This window comes from Ciconia boyciana, chromosome 4 (genome assembly GCF_034638445.1).
Source record: "Ciconia boyciana chromosome 4, ASM3463844v1, whole genome shotgun sequence".
Classification (NCBI taxonomy): domain Eukaryota; kingdom Metazoa; phylum Chordata; class Aves; order Ciconiiformes; family Ciconiidae; genus Ciconia; species Ciconia boyciana.
In genome coordinates this window covers 58,663,657-58,683,690 of record NC_132937.1, presented here as the reverse complement: position 1 = coordinate 58,683,690, position 20,034 = coordinate 58,663,657, and the positions used below count along the sequence as shown (strand labels likewise).

Below are 20,034 nucleotides of genomic sequence, written 5' to 3'. Positions count from 1 at the left end.
AGCATAGGGCAGAGGGATAATATGAACTCCCGGACAGAATTAAAATCCTCAAATGGTCTTCATAATTATTTAACAATGTTATTTCCATGGGAAGTAAAATCTCCAGAACTCATTGTTTATTTGGAAACTAGAGAAAATAACACATTAACCACCTGTGCCAAACCTTGTTGCTGTATGTATTGTATCTGTTCATACCTGTTCACACATATGCATATGTATTTTCTTTTTGGTTTGTGGATAAAGAACCTTTAGAATGTAAAGTATCAGTACTGGGAAGTATTTGCATAAGGAAGAGCCAGAGCCTCTCTCTCTTTTGTTAAAGTGGGTGTTTCATAATGGAAATGGGAGGTTGAATGATTGTGAACCCGCTTGCAGAAGCTGCCAGAAATGCTGCTGGTAAATGTTGCTATTGGCAGCAATTGCTGGCAAAGACGACTGCCACTTATTTTTTTTTCAATAACCAGTGTCAAAACTGTCATTTTTCAATGACAATTTAATTTTAAAATATTTTCGCCCGTTTTTCTCAAAAATAATGCAGGTATTCATGGAAAACGGATTATTCTGGCATTCATGTTATTTCATAAAAATTAATTTAACAGCCATTTTTAATGTAAAAAATAGTTGACAGCAATGTTTAGACCATGTTTTTTTACCACTGTTTGGACCACTTTTTTTTGGACAGTACTTTTGTGCTCTGATGGTTGTTGAACATGTTGGTTTGATGGATTTCAGCTGTCATTTGGTTCATCTGTCCCTCTGCTGGGTGCATAAAATTGCCATATATTAGCGAGTGCAGTGTTGCAAATTTAAGTTGTTGGAGAGGTGAGAGTTCTTCTCCCAGGTGATTTAAAAATACAGTTCTCATCTACAGAGGTGTCTTCCCAGTCCTCTACCAGCAGCCTTTTTTATTAGGCTAGTTTGCAGAAAGATTCAAGACCAGTGAAGAAAATAAAATAATTATTCCTAAGCTCTGTGTTTGAAGTTGTCTCTTACTGCATTTGGGTTATTCATCAAAATATTTGTACAACCATTGCCATTTTTTCTTAGATGGCTAGTTACAGCAGTAGAACTGCAAGGTTATACTTCATACTTGTGGCAAAAATCTGAAGCACTTCCAGTTTTGATACTGTATTTACTTTTTTACATAGTGGAGGACTGTGCACTTACTCCCACTTCCTGATTTCCTCTGTTATTTCCCAACTTTTATGTAGCAACTCTATTAAATTTCTAGCCAAGGAATACACTGTAGGTCTTTCTGTGCAGGCAGACAGTGCTTCTACTTAAATAATTGCTGGAAGTCTTATTTGGAGGATGGAGACATTCCTAATTAATATAGACTTTTGCACAAAAACCATTCACATGCACAAGATTTTGTCAAGTAAAATAATAGAGTCCATTACCGTGACACTAAATAACTTCTGAAATATTAACCCCTGCTTTTTTTTCTGAAGCTCTCTGCATCAATACCTCCTCTTCTACAATTACCGTCTCTAAATGCCCTCTCACTCAAATAAACATTTGTTACCAGCATAAACATAGTTATATACACAGTGCAAGTTGTTGACTAAAAAATATATCTTGTTTACCTCCTCACCACCTTCTCTCTCAACTTTTCAACAAAATTCAGTCCGTCAAAATTTGTGAAATCCTAATTTTGTTAACAGACACTATTTAAATTACAAACAGTTTTTAAGACAAAAATGACTACATTTTTGGTTCAATGTGTAAGTTTCAGTATGCCCACTAGATGCCACTCTAGACAATCATAAAGACAGTAATGGGTGAAACTCTGCTGCTGCTTCTGTATTGTTTCAGATTAATATTGTACTTGGTCTGTTCTGTCAAAGGACTATGTTTGTTAGCTGGGAAGTGCTGCTTTCCCTTCACTGGGTACCAGCTGATACAGCTTTTAAATGCTATTCTAGTGCTTTTCAGGTATTTTTCAGGATTTGGCTTCTATAAATTATGCCAATTCTGTTGTTTCTGTAATTGCAGGAGTAATTGCATATTTTTCCAGAGCAACACATAGCAAAGAAAATTTCAATACGTAAATCCAAACTAGAAATACATCATTTTAACATGAAAACTGAATGTATAGGATTAAAAAAAGAGTGGAAGGAAGTATACTCTTTTTTAATCTATTAAAAAATGAGGAAGAGTAGGAGTATGCATCTGGATAAAAATGTGAGAAAACGTGGTTTGTATGTCTAGTTATATTTACGTTAATGTTTAACCATCATACAAAAACTTACCAGCGTAAAATCTTTTATATGGAGGTACATGGAAGAAAGAAATTTCATTTTATTTTTATTTATGATTCATAAAAACACATTTCTAGTCATAAAACTGGACAGTCCCATGATTCATGAGTAAGTACAGTGTTTTTTTTCTTGGTGTTTAATAAGAAGTTGGAATAATCTTGTCCAACATTATATGATCTCTATGTAGTTAACAAATTTCTATTCACTTGTGAAGTTTTTCTGCTGTATTTTTTATTCTGTGTTTCATGATGATATTTTTACATTGGACTGGTGACTGTGTCAGGTTGTGTGGAGGATGGGGGAATTTTATGCTAGCGTCTGTATATCATAACGAGAAAAATGGAGTAATAGCTGGTGATACCAATATGTCTTCATGCAATTTGAGACTGACTGCAGACATAAGCAGAGCAGAGAGGTTGCCCAAGCCAGCAGATCTTGAGGGATGGTGAAAACAGTGATTCTGCTGCTCATTTTCCTTGTGCCAGCTGCCTGCAAAGCCGGGGAGGCCACGATGAGCTGTTGCTGCTGTCGGAGGGGGGTTGCTGTGAAGGTTGGCATCGCTGCTGAGAATGGCTGTCAGCTACTGAGAAAGCCTTGAGCCAGCTCCAGCTGCACATTTCTGTACATTACTTATTCACAAGTTTATTTCTGCAGCCTTTTCCATTGAAGCTGAAATAAGATTTTTCTGGAAGCAATTTGTTGAGGTAGAGCCGGCTCATAAAATCAGATCTAGTGCTTGAACGAACCACTAAATACTGCCTGCTCCCCACTGTTTCTGTTCTCTTTTTGAAGAGCCGCACTGTCTTGCCTGGTTTGGCAAGGCTTCCTTTGCATTGCATCTGACAGAAGGTCAGATCCCCAGTGCTGGCCTTTTTCCTATACTCCTTGTAAACCTATCCCTATTTCCAGTAAAACTAATGTAACATGAAACTGTCTCTTACATAAGAAAAAGTGCATCCTGTTAATGACAAGTGTTTTTCATAACAGTGACTAATTAAACAATTTCATCTTGTGAAACATTCTTTAATAAAACTGATTAAAAATATTATGGCAGTAATGTTGCATGTATGTATGTTTAATAAAAGGAAAATGGTGAGCATGCAATGGTATGAGCTATCATTAGCAACAGAAAACCTGTTTAAGAGAAATTTTAGAGAATAATAAGCAGTATTGTTGGAGAAATTACTTCTGGAACAAAACCAGTTTTATCTGCCATGACATCCATAAAAGCTGATTTGCTCTTAGACATTGGATAAAGAGAGATGAAAGACCACAGAAGGTTAAGCAGAGATTGATAAGTCAAAAAATGAATTGCTTAAAATTTAGTGATTAATCCTTGAATCATTCTAAAACAAAATAGTAAAGCCATGTTAGAATGTTTAATCTGTTACGATAAACTCAGGACCTATATTGCTTTATCTGCTCAACCAGATAAAATCTACTTAAAAATCTCTAGGCCATCTTTCAGTTCCTGCAAAACATCTATGCACTACACATCTGAGTGACAAAATATCAAACTGTCTGTTCACCATCCTTAATGCAATTCCCTTCCATTTCCCCCTGAAATAATTGCAAAGGGTTTATAAATGCAATTTCATGATCACATAAACTGTTGGGAAAGGCATGAAGGGCCCAAAGCCCTATGAAGACAGGGTGAGGGACCTGAGCTTGTTTAGTCTAGTGAAGAGGACACTAATACTTGCCAATGAATATTTGAAGAGTTGCAAATGTGCCATGGAGACGAACTTTTTTAGGTAGACAATATAACAAACTGTGGCTTGGGAAGTTCAGATTATATATTAGGAAACATTTTTCCCTTGGTTGTTAGTTTAGCAGTGGGACAGGGAAACCAGAGAGTTATTGAAATATCCATCTGTAGAGGCTTTCAAGAGTTGCCAAGACAAAGCCATGACTGACCTGCTCTGTGTTGTCAGTAGTCCTACTTGAATGAAAGACTAAAGTAGATGAACTCTAGAGATGCCTTCCAGCCAACATTTCAGGGTCAATACTCTGTTGCCATTTCAGTGGTGTTTCAGTGGACTATGTGTGACAGTCACTGTGAGCATTTACAGCTGTTTACATTTAAACAAATTAAATATGGGGTTGTTACTCGTTCATGTTGTATGGTCCTTAATGGTATCAGCAGTGCAGCAGCATCCCTACTGATGTGTATGTACACATAATCATGTCCTCTATGTTCTCTTAGGTTATAATAGTAACTACTGTCATCTAATTGTAGTGTTTTTACCACTGGTAGACCTAGCCCTTACTCGGAAGTCATCCAGGTAGCTAGACCCTGAATGTGTATTGGGTAGGAGCAGTATTATTGTTATATGAAGAGTCTGATTTTGGAACTAAACTGTGAATTACTGTTTCCAATTTTATAATTAGTAGTTTCTGGTGAAATAAAGACAAAATTCTTCTTGATATATGTGTCCCAATGTCTTAGTGCAGAGAATGGAGAAGGTTGCCTCTTGGGAAGAGCTACTTGGAAAAGGAAGAGCATATGATGATACTTCCCTACTCCTTTCCTAACAGCATCTGAAAACAAGATCTTGACTTAAGCCTAATGTTAAGCAAAGGAGTAGCTTTGCAGAAGTACATGCATATTTGTAGTTAGAATTGCTAAATCCAGCTTCTTTACATGTTAATAACATAAGAAATTAATTCAGCTCTTAATGTTCATCTTCAGAGCTTGTGTTGGATATTTATCAGCTACCCGCACATAAGTTGACTGCACTTGCTCTTCATTATAACTATGCTGAGTCCTTTAGTAACAAGTTTAACAAAAACAGTCCTTAAATTCAAAATACAGATTGCAATGTTTTCCTAGGGAGTCCATCACTTTCCAGTAGTATTGAAGCTTATAGCTTCATTTCATCTCTGTGCTTCTTTTGTTGTGCTTCTGCCTTCTTTTAAACTTTCTGGCTCTTCTCTGTTAAAATAGAAACTATGAAAAGCAAATGGTTTGATTCAATATGTGGGATAGTTTCAAAAGGAGAAGCCAGAGGCTAATTGTTTTTCATAACGATACATATTAATTTCAAGTTTACAGTGCTGGCTTTTGGGACAGTTTTTAAAAAGTGCTGAGAGTTTAGTATGTATTTAATGAGATCCTGTCTCCCTTCCTCTTAAGGATAGGGAAAGGGAAAAAGCCAGTGACATTTCCCATAATTCAGGCAACAGATAAGCATTTTTATTTACTTGCTAAGGAAGGGCTCAGTTATGGAAAACCCACTCACCTGAAGGACTTATAGAGAGGGAACAGAAGAGATAGACCCTTCATGTTTTATTATGTTAACGACTACACACCAAGAGAAAATACAGCTATTGTCAATATACAGTCAGTATCTGTCTTCTCTTTAGGGCATGTTAAGTACTGTGTTTTCTTATACTTTGATAGTATTGTCCATACTATAAGTGCAGTTTCTGGCACTAAGAAGAGGCAGAAAAAAATAGTAAAAAAATGCAACATGAGTGTGAAGTTAGGTTGTCTATTTACTAGGTTTTTTCCCGTCTTCTGAGTCCCCTTGAGTTTTCAACTATGATATTATGATTAGGTCTATGCATAATAAAGTTATAAAAGAACTGGAAAAAAAAAAAAAAAAACCAAAACCCGGAGTTAACATTCAATTACAGATTTTGGATTTCCTTGGTTTGATCTTTAGATGTCAAAACTATGATGTTAATGTGACATATGACTGCAATAACAGCCCTGTAATTTATGATGCTGTCAGATACAACTGACATTTTTCATTCAGAGGATCCCTGTGGACAATACAAATGCTAAAATAAGCAAGATGTGTAGGAAGAGGCAATAATTTTATTAGACCAGCTGATACAATCAGAGAAAACAGACAAGTTCATGGACAATTCCTTCATTACATCATTGCATCTAAGATTAAGGTTTTCTTCCAGTGAAATAGCATTGACCGTAGCAGTCGTTTAGTAATATATACATAATGTTATGTATATCATGCAATGAACTGAAAATGAATTTTCTTAATTAATATCTTTACGAGGCTTTGCAAGACACTTGTGACAATATACAGACAATATACGAATGATATGAAATCTTCATTGAATCCCTGGAATTGACTGATCTGTCCTTTTAAAGTTCTAGCAGTACCATCTTATTACGTATATCTTTTGTGAAGGCATATTTGTCTGTGGAGCATTGCAATGTGACATACATTCAGAGAAGATAACCGGTGATATCCTAAGTCCTTTTTCTACAGTTCTGTTGTAAGGGCAGAACATAGCGTTGTGTGGTCTTTTCCTTGAGAAGGATCACGGAAATTCATAGGCCTGTCAGATCTTAAGGAGAGTGACCTTTTTCTTAACAGATTTGGACAACTTGTCATCCTTTGCCAACTCCTTAGAAAATGTGTCTGCAGCCTTCCTGATATCTTAATCCGTGCTGTTTGCTTCATTCTGCAGATGTAGGTGTGGTAAGGGCCATTCTGTAGTGATGTACACTGTGAAATAATCCATATACCGAGATAGTTACTGTTCCTCAGAGCTACCATTTGGTGCACAAGACTTTACTGTCTTACCTTCCCAATATCTTCAGCTGGTATGACTGTACAGGGCAAGATCCTCATACAGTAAGAAATAATACTACTTCAATGGGCTCTGGCAATGTAATGTGCACTTTTTATCATTTCCCAGTTCTCTGACTTTCAGTTGATTTTGTTTAGGACTGGGTCATTTAATACAAAATTAGTCAAGGGCAACAGTCTACTGCCATTGCCTCTTTAAAGCCTATTCTGCCAAAATCAGGAATAGATTCAGATGTAGCCTGGCTTTTCCTGGAAATACAGTTAACTGGATGACTTTTGGAGGCAAATGGCTTCTGTATGTAATGAAGCTTTGACTATACTAAAGAATACAGTTAAGTGAATGAGGCTGGGATAATCTGGTTGTGTTTTGTTGACTTCAGTTACTGACAACCTGAACTATTTATTTTTTCTAAAGCAGTTGAGCATTTCTTTCAGTTGTGTTAGACTCCACATATTGACCACTTCTGTAAACTTCTCAAGGTTGTAATTATTTCCTTTGATATAACACTATTTTTTCTGAAGCAGCTCTTTTACACTGCCTCCTTTTTTGGTATCCCAGATTGGTTTTGAGTTAATTGAACTATCTTTGAAATCATGGAAATGTGCTTCATCTCTGTTGAGTCGAATCCTTAGTAGATATCTCGTCAAGGAGAGGTTTAAATCAGATGCCTCAAATCCAGTCTGAAAGGACCTAAGAGACATTTATAAATTTGTAATAGGAAAAAAGTGACTCTGTGGAATGCAATTCATATTATACAGAATTCATAGTTAATATATAACACAAGACACTCTTCTTACATTGAAGACACAATATTTTGTTCTTTATTATGTGTCTCAGTATTTTTATGATATGCAGCACTTACAGAGTTAAATGTTTTAGCTGATAGGATGCCAGAAATTGTTTTAGGTATGATATCAACATAGCTTTAGACCGCATGCCTTTTCTGCTTCATCTTGTTTGGCATCCCTTTCAAACAGAAAATGAAAATGTGCTCTGGGTCTAATAACAATGTTTGCAAAACACAGTTTTCTTGAGCTTTCCTGGAGGAAAGGTCATAAATTTATCCAAACTAATTTATTTATTTTGTCTTTGCAATTCTGTATCATGTATATGGAAAAGAATCAGCATTATAGATGTAAATATTGCAGCCCTCTTGAAGGGTTTTTGTGAAAAGCAGGAACACTTACTCTAGAGAAGAATTTCTTTGTGTTTTCAGTGCACTTTTCTTACTGAGGAGTGTTCAATAGCTTATACATTTACTGTGAAAGAACACTGCTAATTGAGTCATGATGCTATTTCACCTTCTGAGTCTTACATTAGAAGATACCAAGTGTTAATGAGTTTAGGTAAATATAATTTAAACAGTAGTTTGTAAGTTTACATTGCCTTCTCTTTTTCATCAACTGTAAAAGTGAAAACTATCATGTGTCGTTCCCATTGCCTTTCTGTAAGGCCTTGTTTAGAGAAGTCTATATAGAATGTTGAGAAGAAAACATGGTCTGATTAACAGTTAGTCTGAGGAGTTAGGTTTTATGCTCAGCTCTGTTGACATTTCAGTTTTTCTCCTTTGTGAATGAAATCCTGGCACCACTGAAATCAATGTGACTCATAAGAACTGACTGCAAGAAAGCAAATATTTTACTCCTCTGCATTAGTTTCTCAATCTCTAAATTTGGCTATTTATTTTCACCCACCACTCCAGCATGCAGTGCAGTTTTATAAATTGCTTAAAGGTTCTGTGGTGACATGAGACCAAACCATCAAATTCTACAAGATGGAATGTTTTTAAGGTTTGGGGTTTTTTTATTGGTGTTTTTTGTTTGTTTGGTTGGTTTTTTTTAAAGTTCCTATTCTTCATGCTTATGTTGGTTTCTTTAAAATGCAAATTAATGCAAGTAAAGATACACTTACTGCAAAACTGTCTGAGTTGTCTAACAGATTGTTGTATGGCTCAGCAACAGCAGAATCAGCAGGATTCACCTCCTTGCTGTTGTTCTCCGGAGCCCCATTTGGTGGTGAAACAGGTTTTTTCAGGGGGCTGCAGCTTTAAATAATAATAATAAAAAGAGTTAGTTAGTTCCTTTGTGTCATGCAACTATGCCCCACACAGCCACTCGCTCACTCCCCCCTGGTGGGATGGGGGAGAGAATTAGAAGAGTAAAAGTGAGAAAACTCGAGGGTTGAGATAAAGACAGTTTAATAGGGAAAGCAAAAGCCACGCACTCAAGCAAAGCAAAACAAGGAATTCATTCACTCCTTCCCATGGGCAGGCAGGTGTTCAGCCATCTCCAGGAAAGCAGGGCTCCATCACACATAACAGCTACTTAGGAAGACAAACACCATCACTCCTAATGTCCTCCACTTCCTCCTTCTTCCCCCAGCTTTATATACCCAGCATGATGCCATATGGTATGGGATATCCCTTTGGTCAGTTGGGATCAGCTGTCCTGGCTGTGCCCCCTCCCAGTTTCTTCTGCACCTGGCAGAGCATGGGAAGTTGAAAAGTCCTTTACTAGTGCAAACATTACTTAGCAACAACTAAAACATCAGTGTGTTATTAATATTATTCTCACACTAAAATCCAAAACACAGCACTATACCAGCTACTGGGAAGAAAAATAACTCGATCCCAGCCAAAACCAGCACACTTTGTTTTGAACTCAATTTGTTTTGACTCTGTATTAACCACAGTTCTTCAGAACTGTATCAAATCATAACATAATTCTACAGTGACAGAAAAGTGTCACAAATAAAACCGTAGGCTTCACTTACATTTTAGCTATAATGCAAAGTGGTTTTCAGGAGCAGTTACGTAATTAAAGTAAAGGCTAGCCCAGTGATGTTAGAAACAAATTTAGCAATTTACAGATTTTTAAGATTTTATGCCATAAGCCTTTGGTGTTGATAAAATGTTCTCAGATTCCAAATTTACTTGCAACTATTTTAAAGTTGATCTCTTTCTAAGAATTATCTAACTCTGCATTTAAATTTCAGGAAAGGCCTATCAAATAAATAATGTTCTTAAACCTTGAACTGGTTATTGTGTCTTGTTGCGGTATACTTGTCCCTACCATGAATCACATGCATTTCAATACCCACCAGTTTGTTGGCGGGTCATAACTGTGCATACTCAGACTTTACAAATGTACCTGTTACAGCTTTCGTGTTCATGACCTGTGTTTTAAAGAATATTTATGCTTGAGCAGTTGAATTTGCAGAAGGAAAATGCTTACACATTTAATTAACTGTTTACTTATTAATTATAATTTAATTACTTGAACCTTACATATTGGTAGTAAGGTGCAAAACATGAAATGGATCCGTTTACCAAATAAAGTGATATTGCATGAATTTATTTCAAAAAAATTTTTTAAATTATTTCCATGACCACCAAAATTCCACTCTCTTTTTTATTCCAGAATCGAATGGAAGAAAGCAAAGCACTCTTTAGGACAATTATCACATATCCATGGTTCCAAAACTCTTCAGTCATTCTGTTCTTAAATAAAAAAGATCTCTTAGAGGAGAAAATTATGTACTCCCATCTAGTTGATTATTTTCCAGAGTATGATGGTAAGTATAATGACATCAGAGCTCATGCTCATTTACGCTGCAGTAATGACAAATTGTAATAGCCTTGTCCAAATGCTAGACAGATAGATCCTTTGATATATTTTGCTCTTTAAAAAAAAAAAGATGCTTTGCAATTTTTAATCATCTAAATTTTTAAAATATGATTGAACTCTTGTGGGATTTTTTAGACCGCTAGGATTTCATTTTATACTGTAATTAATTGTGGGTAGGATGGCAGAACCTTTCATGGGAAATTGTTGACTTTTAGATGAGTATTGTAATATTAGCAGTGAACCACATTCTGTCCTTTTTCATAAGTTGGGATGACGGTTTAAACTGAAGTATAAAAGCTAAAAAGAAGTAAAAATGCATTCCTTGCTTTTCCACATTGTCTTCCATACTCTCTTCTATTGAGGTTTGGTTTTGTGTAAGGTTGGATATCTTGAGGGGAAGTGTCATAAGCTCTCTGTGGCACTCAGACAAACCAGTACCACTACTTCCACCCTTCTGTTGTACCTCTTTTTTTCCTTTGTTTTAATTTACATTATTTATGTGAAGCTTAATGTGCTTGTCCGTAAAAATTATGTGGATTGTACAGCTGTTTCTACTAAAACTGTACTTTCAGAAAGTTCTCCTGAGGTAAAAAGCTAAGTATTTTGAGGTAACTGAGTTGGAGGCCTTGGTAACAGAGAAAAATCAAACTCATATAATAAGAGGTCTAAAGAACAAAATGCTCCTATTTCTAAAAAAAAAAAAATCTGTTTTGTCGCACCAGGGAGTGAATAGTAGATTTGAAAGCTGAATAAAAGATTAAATCTCCCATGTTCAAATACAGAGAGTAAAAATAGAAAAAATTTACGTTTTATTTCCTGTTTAAGGGGAAGGAAACAGTGAACAGCCTGCAGTATCAGACCATATTATTTATGAGTCAGTGTAAGATTAGTTTCATTGTGCTATGCAGAAGAGAACTGGCAGTTGAATAGAAATATGCTTGTTCTTTTGAGTTTCCTTCATATGACAATCTCCCTCGATGACATCCTGAAGGTGAGAAGACTCTACAGTCTACTGTGTTATCACCACTCAAGTGACGATAAAGCTTGTGTTAAAATGCCTGTCCAGAAAAAAACAGACAAAACTCAACCACTCAGCTCAGGGAAGCCCTATTTCTCTTGTCCTTTGCCATTGGTGAAGGAAGAAAAGATTATGGACTGGTAGGGCTGTTGGAGTCAAGACCTGGAAGTCTTCAAGAGTCTTTGTCTCTTAATTCTGCAGATCTTGCTGGACTTAACTCCACAGACGAGGTTATGGTTTGATTTGATTTCTTCTGGTGGCAGGCTGGGGTCTGTGGCTTGTAGAGGTCACCGTATGGTCCCCTCTTCTGTCCCAGCACTCTGAGGATGTGGGAGGTGGGAAGATTTGAGGAGGGGATCAGAATTAGGTATTTTTCAGCTGGATCACTTCTCCCAACCGTTTTCCTGTACAAGGGAGAAAGTAGCATAGGGATAAGACCTGCTAGCCAGGATGGCAAATGGGACTGATTAAATTAAGCTAAGCAGTTCTGCTGCATGGTATGTTGTAACAGCATTGGAAGGGGGACTGAGGCATGCTCAGTGATCAGTGTATCGCACGAAGACATCCTTGCATGGCTAGTACTAGAAGGCTGACTCACAGACTGGAATGAAGAACTGGGAGAGGGAGAGAGAACAAATACAAAAAAGGGACATAGCTGGGAGGAAAAGAAGAGAAAAATATTGATGTAGTACTTCTTACATAGATCTTGAACATATTGTGTAAAGATACTCTTTGAAAACTGCTGATTAGGGAGCAGTGGACAAGAAACCAACTGATTTATATGGCAATTCTTTTTCAAGTCTTCATATTATTTAGATCACAACCACTTTGCAGTCTAAATTTAACATTAACTCATTCAATTTTTTGATAATTCCTGAGGTCATAAATGCTCTTTCTAACTTCAATTTTCCATACTTGAATTTCAGTCAAACAAAAATTCAAATTACATGATAGTCAGTAGAGGTGTGATTAGGTAAGCAAATTTGGATACAGGCTTTGAATAGTGCAGTAGATTTTGAGAGAGCACTGTGTCTAACTACTATGAAACCATTTAACAAAATTCTAGGAAGTTGTTTAAAACAGTAAGTGGTTTATTCTGGAGAAATCAATGTCTTTGGAAGTCTAAGAGTTTTCTTCACAAGTACTGCAAATTTATTCATGGTAGTGTGAGACTTATTGTTGTTGCTGTTTCTATAGAGTCTGGGTGACCAAGCCAAAGGCTAGACCCTGTTGTGTTTTAGAAGCTGTAGAAGTGTTGAACAGTCCTCTGTCCTGCTTCAGAGAGCTTATGATCCATTTACATGCCTAAATCTCAGGAAATGTGTAATCTTTATGTGTGTATGTATGTACATATATGTATATATATGTTCATGTGCATACATCCATATTTTGCAGAATCTTACTCCCCCTCCAGACAGATTTGCAGCACACCAGAAAGTATGTGATTTCTCTTCCATGCATTGCCTACCTAAATTTTATGGAGTTATCCAAATTGGAAATGTTAGCAATTGTAAGCTTGAAGTATTAAAAATAAGGTTTATTTTCCAATTGTTGAAAAATATGTGGGCATGGGCTAACCCCCAAAGTACAGATTTCATAACTACTGAAGGACAGAGCTACATATAGCAGCTGAGCGCTGGTATTTATATTGCCGTGCTACAAGACCAGGATTAATGAAGAGAATAGGAGGAGGAGGCAGCACAGAAAACATGCATGTTCTGTTGAAACCCACATTCCAGAAACAGGAGAGCAAGGGAATAATGGCCTTCGGAAATGGCACTGGAATAATGGAACAGAATTCAACAGCTTGTGGCTAATGTTCTTGCTTCTGCACTGCTCTTTTCGCTGTGAACATGAATGAATCCTCACTGTTCCAGGCTGGAAGTCATTACTTTACCTTCTGTCTTCTGCAAAGCTGAACATGTGGTTTGGTTACATAGACTCTGCATCCTTCTGAGAATTACAACCTTAATTTAGAACTGATAGGATTATTATTGTACATAATTTAGATAACAAGTGATTTGTTAGAACATGAGCCTTTTGCAATCGAACAGCTTCAGCTGGAGAGTATGTGTATTTTATTATCAGCAAAGTAAATTAAGTTCTATTGGTGACAGTGTCAGACCAGTTCAGGATATAACTTCATTATGCTACCTATTAAAATCCTCATAAAACTAGTAAATGTTGCAGTGCTAAAAGAACTTAAGTATAATTTAAATGTAGTAGGTGTAGACCGAACATTCACCAATTCCATTAACAATTTTAAAGATTTATTAGTACAGCTAATTTTTTGTTTTTCATTCTATGCAGTTTTAAATCACAGTTTTAAACATTATCTTACTGAAGAAAGAGGATAGTCAGCAGGAAAAGAGCAGCTTTGACATGATAGCTCTGACTTGATGAACTTCTGAAATTTCCTTCTATCTTTGTTTTTTATAGTTCCTACCAGGAAGAAAGTAGCCACTATATGATACTATTGATTAGTAAAAAGTTCCCTGTCTTCTCTTATGTGAGGACCAGACTGACCCTTTCTTGTTTCCTGTTAAAGAAGTTGAAATATTGAATCAACTTCAAGAAAACTGACTTTCTCTTTTTAATTATCAGGACCACAACGGGATGCACAGGCAGCACGAGAGTTCATCCTGAAGATGTTCGTAGACCTGAATCCAGACAGTGACAAAATTATCTACTCCCACTTCACATGCGCTACAGACACAGAGAATATCCGCTTCGTCTTTGCTGCTGTCAAGGACACGATCCTACAGTTAAACCTGAAGGAGTACAACCTGGTCTAACTGTGCCTAGGAGGCCCTCCAAAACCAACTTTGCGTGATTAAAGATATACAAGAGGGACTGTATTATCTGTGAAAACAATTTGCATAATACTAATTTATTGCCGGCCTGGACTCTGTGAATGTCCACAGAGTTTGTAGTTAATATTATGATTTTATTTAAACTATATGGAGGAAAACCAAAAGATGCTGAAGTACATTCACAGCACATTTCCTCATTTTTTAGGCAAAACCTTGTGACTCAATGTGTTTTAAATTCTCAGTCATACCTTTACAAAAGATAGCAGTTTTTTGCTATTGAAGCAAAATCAAGCTGGTTTCCTCTTTCCCTGACCCTTTCTCTCTCCCTCCTTCCTTTCCCCCCTTATCTTTTACAAGGTACAATGGCCTTTTTTTCCCCAGTTGCATTCCTGGGTGAAATATTTTCTGTTGAGTGATTTGGTCAGGAAAATACTATCATCAGAACTTAAGTCATCAGTCATTCTAATTTTACAGTATGTACTTTCTTTGAAGGATCAGAAGTATTGATACTGTGATTTTTAAATTCTTGACATGGGTGTCTTCATTCTGTCTTCACTTTTGGGACTGAATATTGGGATTGCAAAATAGAATTACAGTTGTCTAAGGATATTAAATTTAACCATATTTTCACAGTTCGGAAAGGTGCACAGAAGACAGTAATGAAATAATTAAGACACAACCTGGTATGTACGTGGAGTATGTTTGAATCTCTTTTTAATTGCCATGTGCCATTTTTTTCTCTCTTCTTTTATTCACAAATGCCAAATAGAAATGTCATAGACACTACATTTTCCCCAGTGGCTACAGCCTGAAACAGTGGGTTTTTTTTCAGTTGTGTGGGGTTTTTTTTCTTAAGTTAGAGCTTTTTTAAGTGTTCTTTTTCCACAGTAGAAAAATTATTTTTATTGTGTAAAATTAATGTTGCCAAATCTGGCTTTTTATAAAACCAATGCTCTTGAAACATAAGATACTGATTGAAATGCCAAACTGATGGGTTGGGAACTGACCTGACTGAGTCAACTGCCAAATGATGAACAAACAGTTTCAGCTCATATGTTCCCTTTTTTAGAAAGTGTTCCATTTTCTAATGCCAAAACCAACTGTGTGAGTGAATATGCTGCGAGGTGCACCATGCACACGCATGTGGTCTACTAATTTAAAGACAGTTTAAATCTCTCCTTATGTCAGATATGGCATGAGATTGTTTTCTGTAATAATATCAAGGCACCTTTAGTTGTATAACGAGAAACTATTGATGAGAGATCACATTCAGGAATCTTTCTTGATAAGGTTGCGCGTTAACTAAACATTTGATAGGCTTTCATACAAACTAGCCTCTCAATGTTCTTTAGAAAAGATTTATTAATGTAAATGAAACAGTGAGAAACTCATTCTTGAAATTTAAATGTGCAATTTTTTAACAACAAAAATGCAGCACACATTGATGAGCCTTTATTCTGCAGCTTAGGTTGAAAGGTGTTTTTTGACCAGGTGCATGATTGCTAGCAAGCTACAGAAAACTCAGAGTTCAGACATGTAATTGGATTGATCATCTGCAATGCCAAGGAGCACTAGAGTGCACTTAACACAGAAATTGCTGCCTCATAGCAGCGGATGGGAGGTGGAAAAAAATAATGGCTTATTAGTTGATTACCAAAGTTAACAATAAATACTAATGAGACGTTTTTCATCCTTAACCCTCCCAACTCCAAAACAACAATAATAGAAACAGTTGCTATTTTTTGCTCCCTCTTAAAACACCTTGTAATTTAAAACTGGTTGTAGGTATAGTGCAATTATGAATGCTATAATCATTGTACATACATCTATATATATATATGGCAGCATCCATATTGGCTTTGTAATCATTAATTTTTGGCAAATTGAATGTGCTGTATTGATATGTATCTATGTAATTGTATTGTATGTCTTATAGCTAATTCACATTTTAAATAATGTTATTTTATTTACTTTTTTAAGAGAGAAGAATGTAAATTTTGTCAGTTTATTTCTGACTAGGGATTTGTTGTTGTTTTTTATTTACAAAACAAAAAAATTACTATAGTACAGAGCGGTACTAGCATCGTGCTGTATAAAATCATTTGCACATTCCTGAGTAGAAGTAAATTGGAGACACCCAGACAGAGGCCATTCAAAACAATGCTTACATCTTGTCAGGGCTTTATACAGGTGTAGAAACCAGTCTTATTAGAATCTACGCCATTATATCTAGGATTGGAACATAAGCTTTTAAATATAAATTTAATTTATACTTGGCAGATTCATGTTAGGTTACTTTTACTTTTCTAATAGGCTTTATTAGAAAAGTAAGTTTAGCGATATTTCAAACCATTGTACATAAGTACTAATGGATATATGCTGTTGCCCGAAAAATACCATGACAAAATACGGAACATCAGAACAATCAAACAGTCTTTCAGAAACTGCAGAAACCTTAGATATAACAACAACAACCAAAAAGTCACTATTGTTAACGATTTTAAGGAGTTAAAGTATTTTATTTAATAAAGCTAAAGCAGGTAGATCTAGGTTATGAAAAGCGACACTGACATTTTGAATAGGGGATCAGAGCAGTGACTCTTACATACAGCATTACAAAAGTGGTCCTGATCTTGCTATAATTGCAACAAAGCTTCTGTTTTCACAGTTCCACTGTTGATAATATCCGTTCTTTTAACCTGGGAATACATTGCCCATGCTGGATTCAGTGCTATGAATGGAACTGTAGCCAAAAAAGAAAAAGAAAAAGAAAAACAAAACAAAACAAAACAGTGGTGTCTGACAGAGGTTTGGGTTTGTTTGGTTTTTTTAATTATTTGTTTTGTTTTCTTATGGGATATTGGGTGGGGGAGAAGGAAATGTGGTTCTGAGTTTTGTATAAAAACAAAACAAAAGTTTACTCATGCTTTATAGTTATATTGTGATTGCAAAGTTTTCAAGAGTGTGTGCCACTGGGCTACTTCTGGTATATTTTAGGTAAGTTGAACCTGTGGCAATGTTTAGATCATTTGAGCATGTTCTTAAAAAAATATATATATATATTCGGCATGCCAAGGCAAGCTTTACATGAATCACCTAACACAGCATTGCAGTGTGACAGTTTACAAAAACATTTCCTTTTTAAATAACACAGCTGTTCCCACTTGCAGTATATTCCATTGTGGTGGTGGTGTTGCTGTTGTTTTAATTGGTGGTTTCTACTATGCCTTATAGTGCTTGAGTCCAGAAGTTTGTGCCTCTAACATGAAGCTGAAGGCAAAAACATCAAGACAGAAACCCTTTTAACTTTGCCAAAATTATGCGATTTCTTTGAATGTCATAAATGGGGGAGGAGGGAAGGAAAACGTCTTGGGAACCTGTGTATTCTAGATGTTCACTAGCACAAGAAAGCTGTAATACGTGTTTTACAGAAACCTTAAACTTGCCTTTTTCACAAATTAACTGGCACTGTCCTTACATATATAGGATGATGCAGCTATAAGGGCAGTTTACTTTTTATAATTCAGACTCTTTTTGATTGTCAAGGTGTATGGACTGTAATTTTTAATCATACTGTCACATGATTGTGAATCACTTTTTTAAGTTTGAAAGTGGAAAAGAGACTTTTTATGCTGGATATCAGTCAGAATTTACTGCATGATTTGCAAAATCTCTAAATGGGGGGAAAAGGGCTGCATTTGAAGACACTGCTAGACTCCCAGCCTTTGGTTGTAAGGTGCAGAAGACTTTCAGATTACTCAACCTCATGACCCTTTCCTTTTTACACATTCTTCACAAAAGAATGAAATGTTAGGAGAAAACAAAGACATGTTAACCCACATGAAAAAATAAAATTTACCCAATTAATTTATTATATGTGCTGCTGTTCTTGGAGCTCTGTGCATGGTTATCCTGCAGACTATCACTGTTATTAGTGAACTAATGTTAATATGCACAGCATATTAACAAGGCCTACAAATGACCTACCTCTAGCTAAGAGACCAGTAAAGTAAATATGTTTTGGAGAGATCATCCTAAGTTAGGAAATTAAAATGTCCTGGTGTAGGTAATTAATTACGGTATTTTAGAAGTTCACACTTTTGTTAATACGGTCCTTCTTTTATCATAAACCGTAATTTCTAAAATTTAGTATGCATTAAACAACTGAAGGCATCTGTCCCTGTCCAGTTTGTTAGTTTAGTAGAAATCTTGCAAAACCATACATTCAGTTTGAGAAGAGGAGCTACTGGCATTTCCTCTTTTTTGGCTTTTGGTTACCCATAACATTTTGAGTTTTATCAGTCAAACCAGAAACATTTCTACTTAGTCAACAATACATTGAGGGTCACTATTTAGCTAGTTAAAGGGATTTTACTGTAAGTTTCACTCAAGCTTTTTCACACTAGCCATGCTGCAGGAAAGAAAGGAATAGAGGGGGATTTTTAAGATAGTGCGAAAAATATAAAGTCAGCCAGATCAATCTTACTATAAATCTGTTGGTTTGTTTTTTTTCTCTCAAAGTACAGTCTAAGCTGAAGTCTATTGCTGGATTCCTCATTTACCATGCTGCAGGAAATCCTTATTTGACTTTTTTTTTTTGCGGGGTGGGTGTCAGATACATTTTTAAACTTGCAGTATTTAAAAATAAAGATCATATTTGCTGTTCTTAAAGTGTCATTTAAATGCATGTATTGTGTGTTGTTTGAGGGACAGAAGTAGGGGTTTTTTTGAAAAAAACTAATATTGTACAGTTACTGCCCCTCAGAAATGTTGCTGGTTAAAAATACAATATTTTTGGCCATAACTTTGTGCTATAGTATGTTCATTCCTTGAATTTTAGCTTTTCTGAAACATTATTTGGGCTTATTGTTCTCCCAAAATGCTTCTTATTATGATAAATGCTGGATAGATGTATTATTCCATTATTACTTTTTAATTATATGTGCTCTCTCCTCATTGTCTAAATATTAAAATTTCCAGAATATATTTATTATATAGCCAGAACGTGCAAAACATTTAAGGTTTGTTACAGTGGAGACAGTAATTTGACAGTATTATTAAAGGGTTTTTTTGGCTCGTGTACAATGGAAACTCGGAAGCATGGGGGAAAATAAATAATAGTCTATATCTCACTAATAGAAAACTTTCAGAATTTGTAGACAGCGAGGTGAATTTCTTAAGCATTTTGGCTGATTGCAGTAGGACTGCAAGAGCAGACTGTTTCTTTGATCTTTTGTTCGCCCGTGTGATGATAGGAATAACGGAAAGATGCCTATGTGTTGCTTTTCAGGAGTCTGGCTCATATCTGATCAACAATCAGTGGATCTCAGATCTTCATTACTGAAGAAATAGAATTTCAGGCCAGTTGCAAAAATGAGTTTGTTCTCTATTCCGTGATCATAACAGTTTAAGTAAGATTCTTGGAGTCCAAACAGTTTGCCTAAGCAAGGATTTGAGTGAATGGTTCCTGATTTTTCTTTCCTGTTGCAGAATGTAAGGGAGAGGGATCAGTGGGGAAGGATTTATTTTATCTTTATGTCTCAGTGAAGATAACGTCAACAAAAATACAGTGTAAGTGGTGATATTTAGATACTTGAAATAGATGTAGAAACTGTATCTGTGTGATAAATTGTGCATAGTTGTGATAAAACCTTACATCACATACTATGATCCTATCACCCAATTGCCAACCACTTTGTAGGATACTGTCCCAAACACCTAGGAGTTCCAGAGTATTTGTAGACCACCACAAA

The 20,034-nt window shown here is 35.9% G+C and overlaps 1 protein-coding gene across 2 annotated transcripts in view; it reads left to right on the top strand.

The window, feature by feature from the left end:
- GNAQ (G protein subunit alpha q) overlaps positions 1 to 16,831 on the top strand; it is a 137,512-nt gene extending 120,681 nt beyond the window's left edge. For both annotated transcript variants that reach the window (XM_072859149.1, XM_072859148.1), the window contains 2 exons: positions 10,244 to 10,397; positions 14,073 to 16,831. In XM_072859149.1, coding sequence (XP_072715250.1) covers positions 10,244 to 10,397; positions 14,073 to 14,263 — 345 coding nt within the window. In that variant the 3' untranslated portion in view covers positions 14,264 to 16,831. The remainder of the gene's footprint in view (positions 1 to 10,243; positions 10,398 to 14,072) is intronic.
- Positions 16,832 to 20,034: the final 3,203 nt, after the last annotated feature.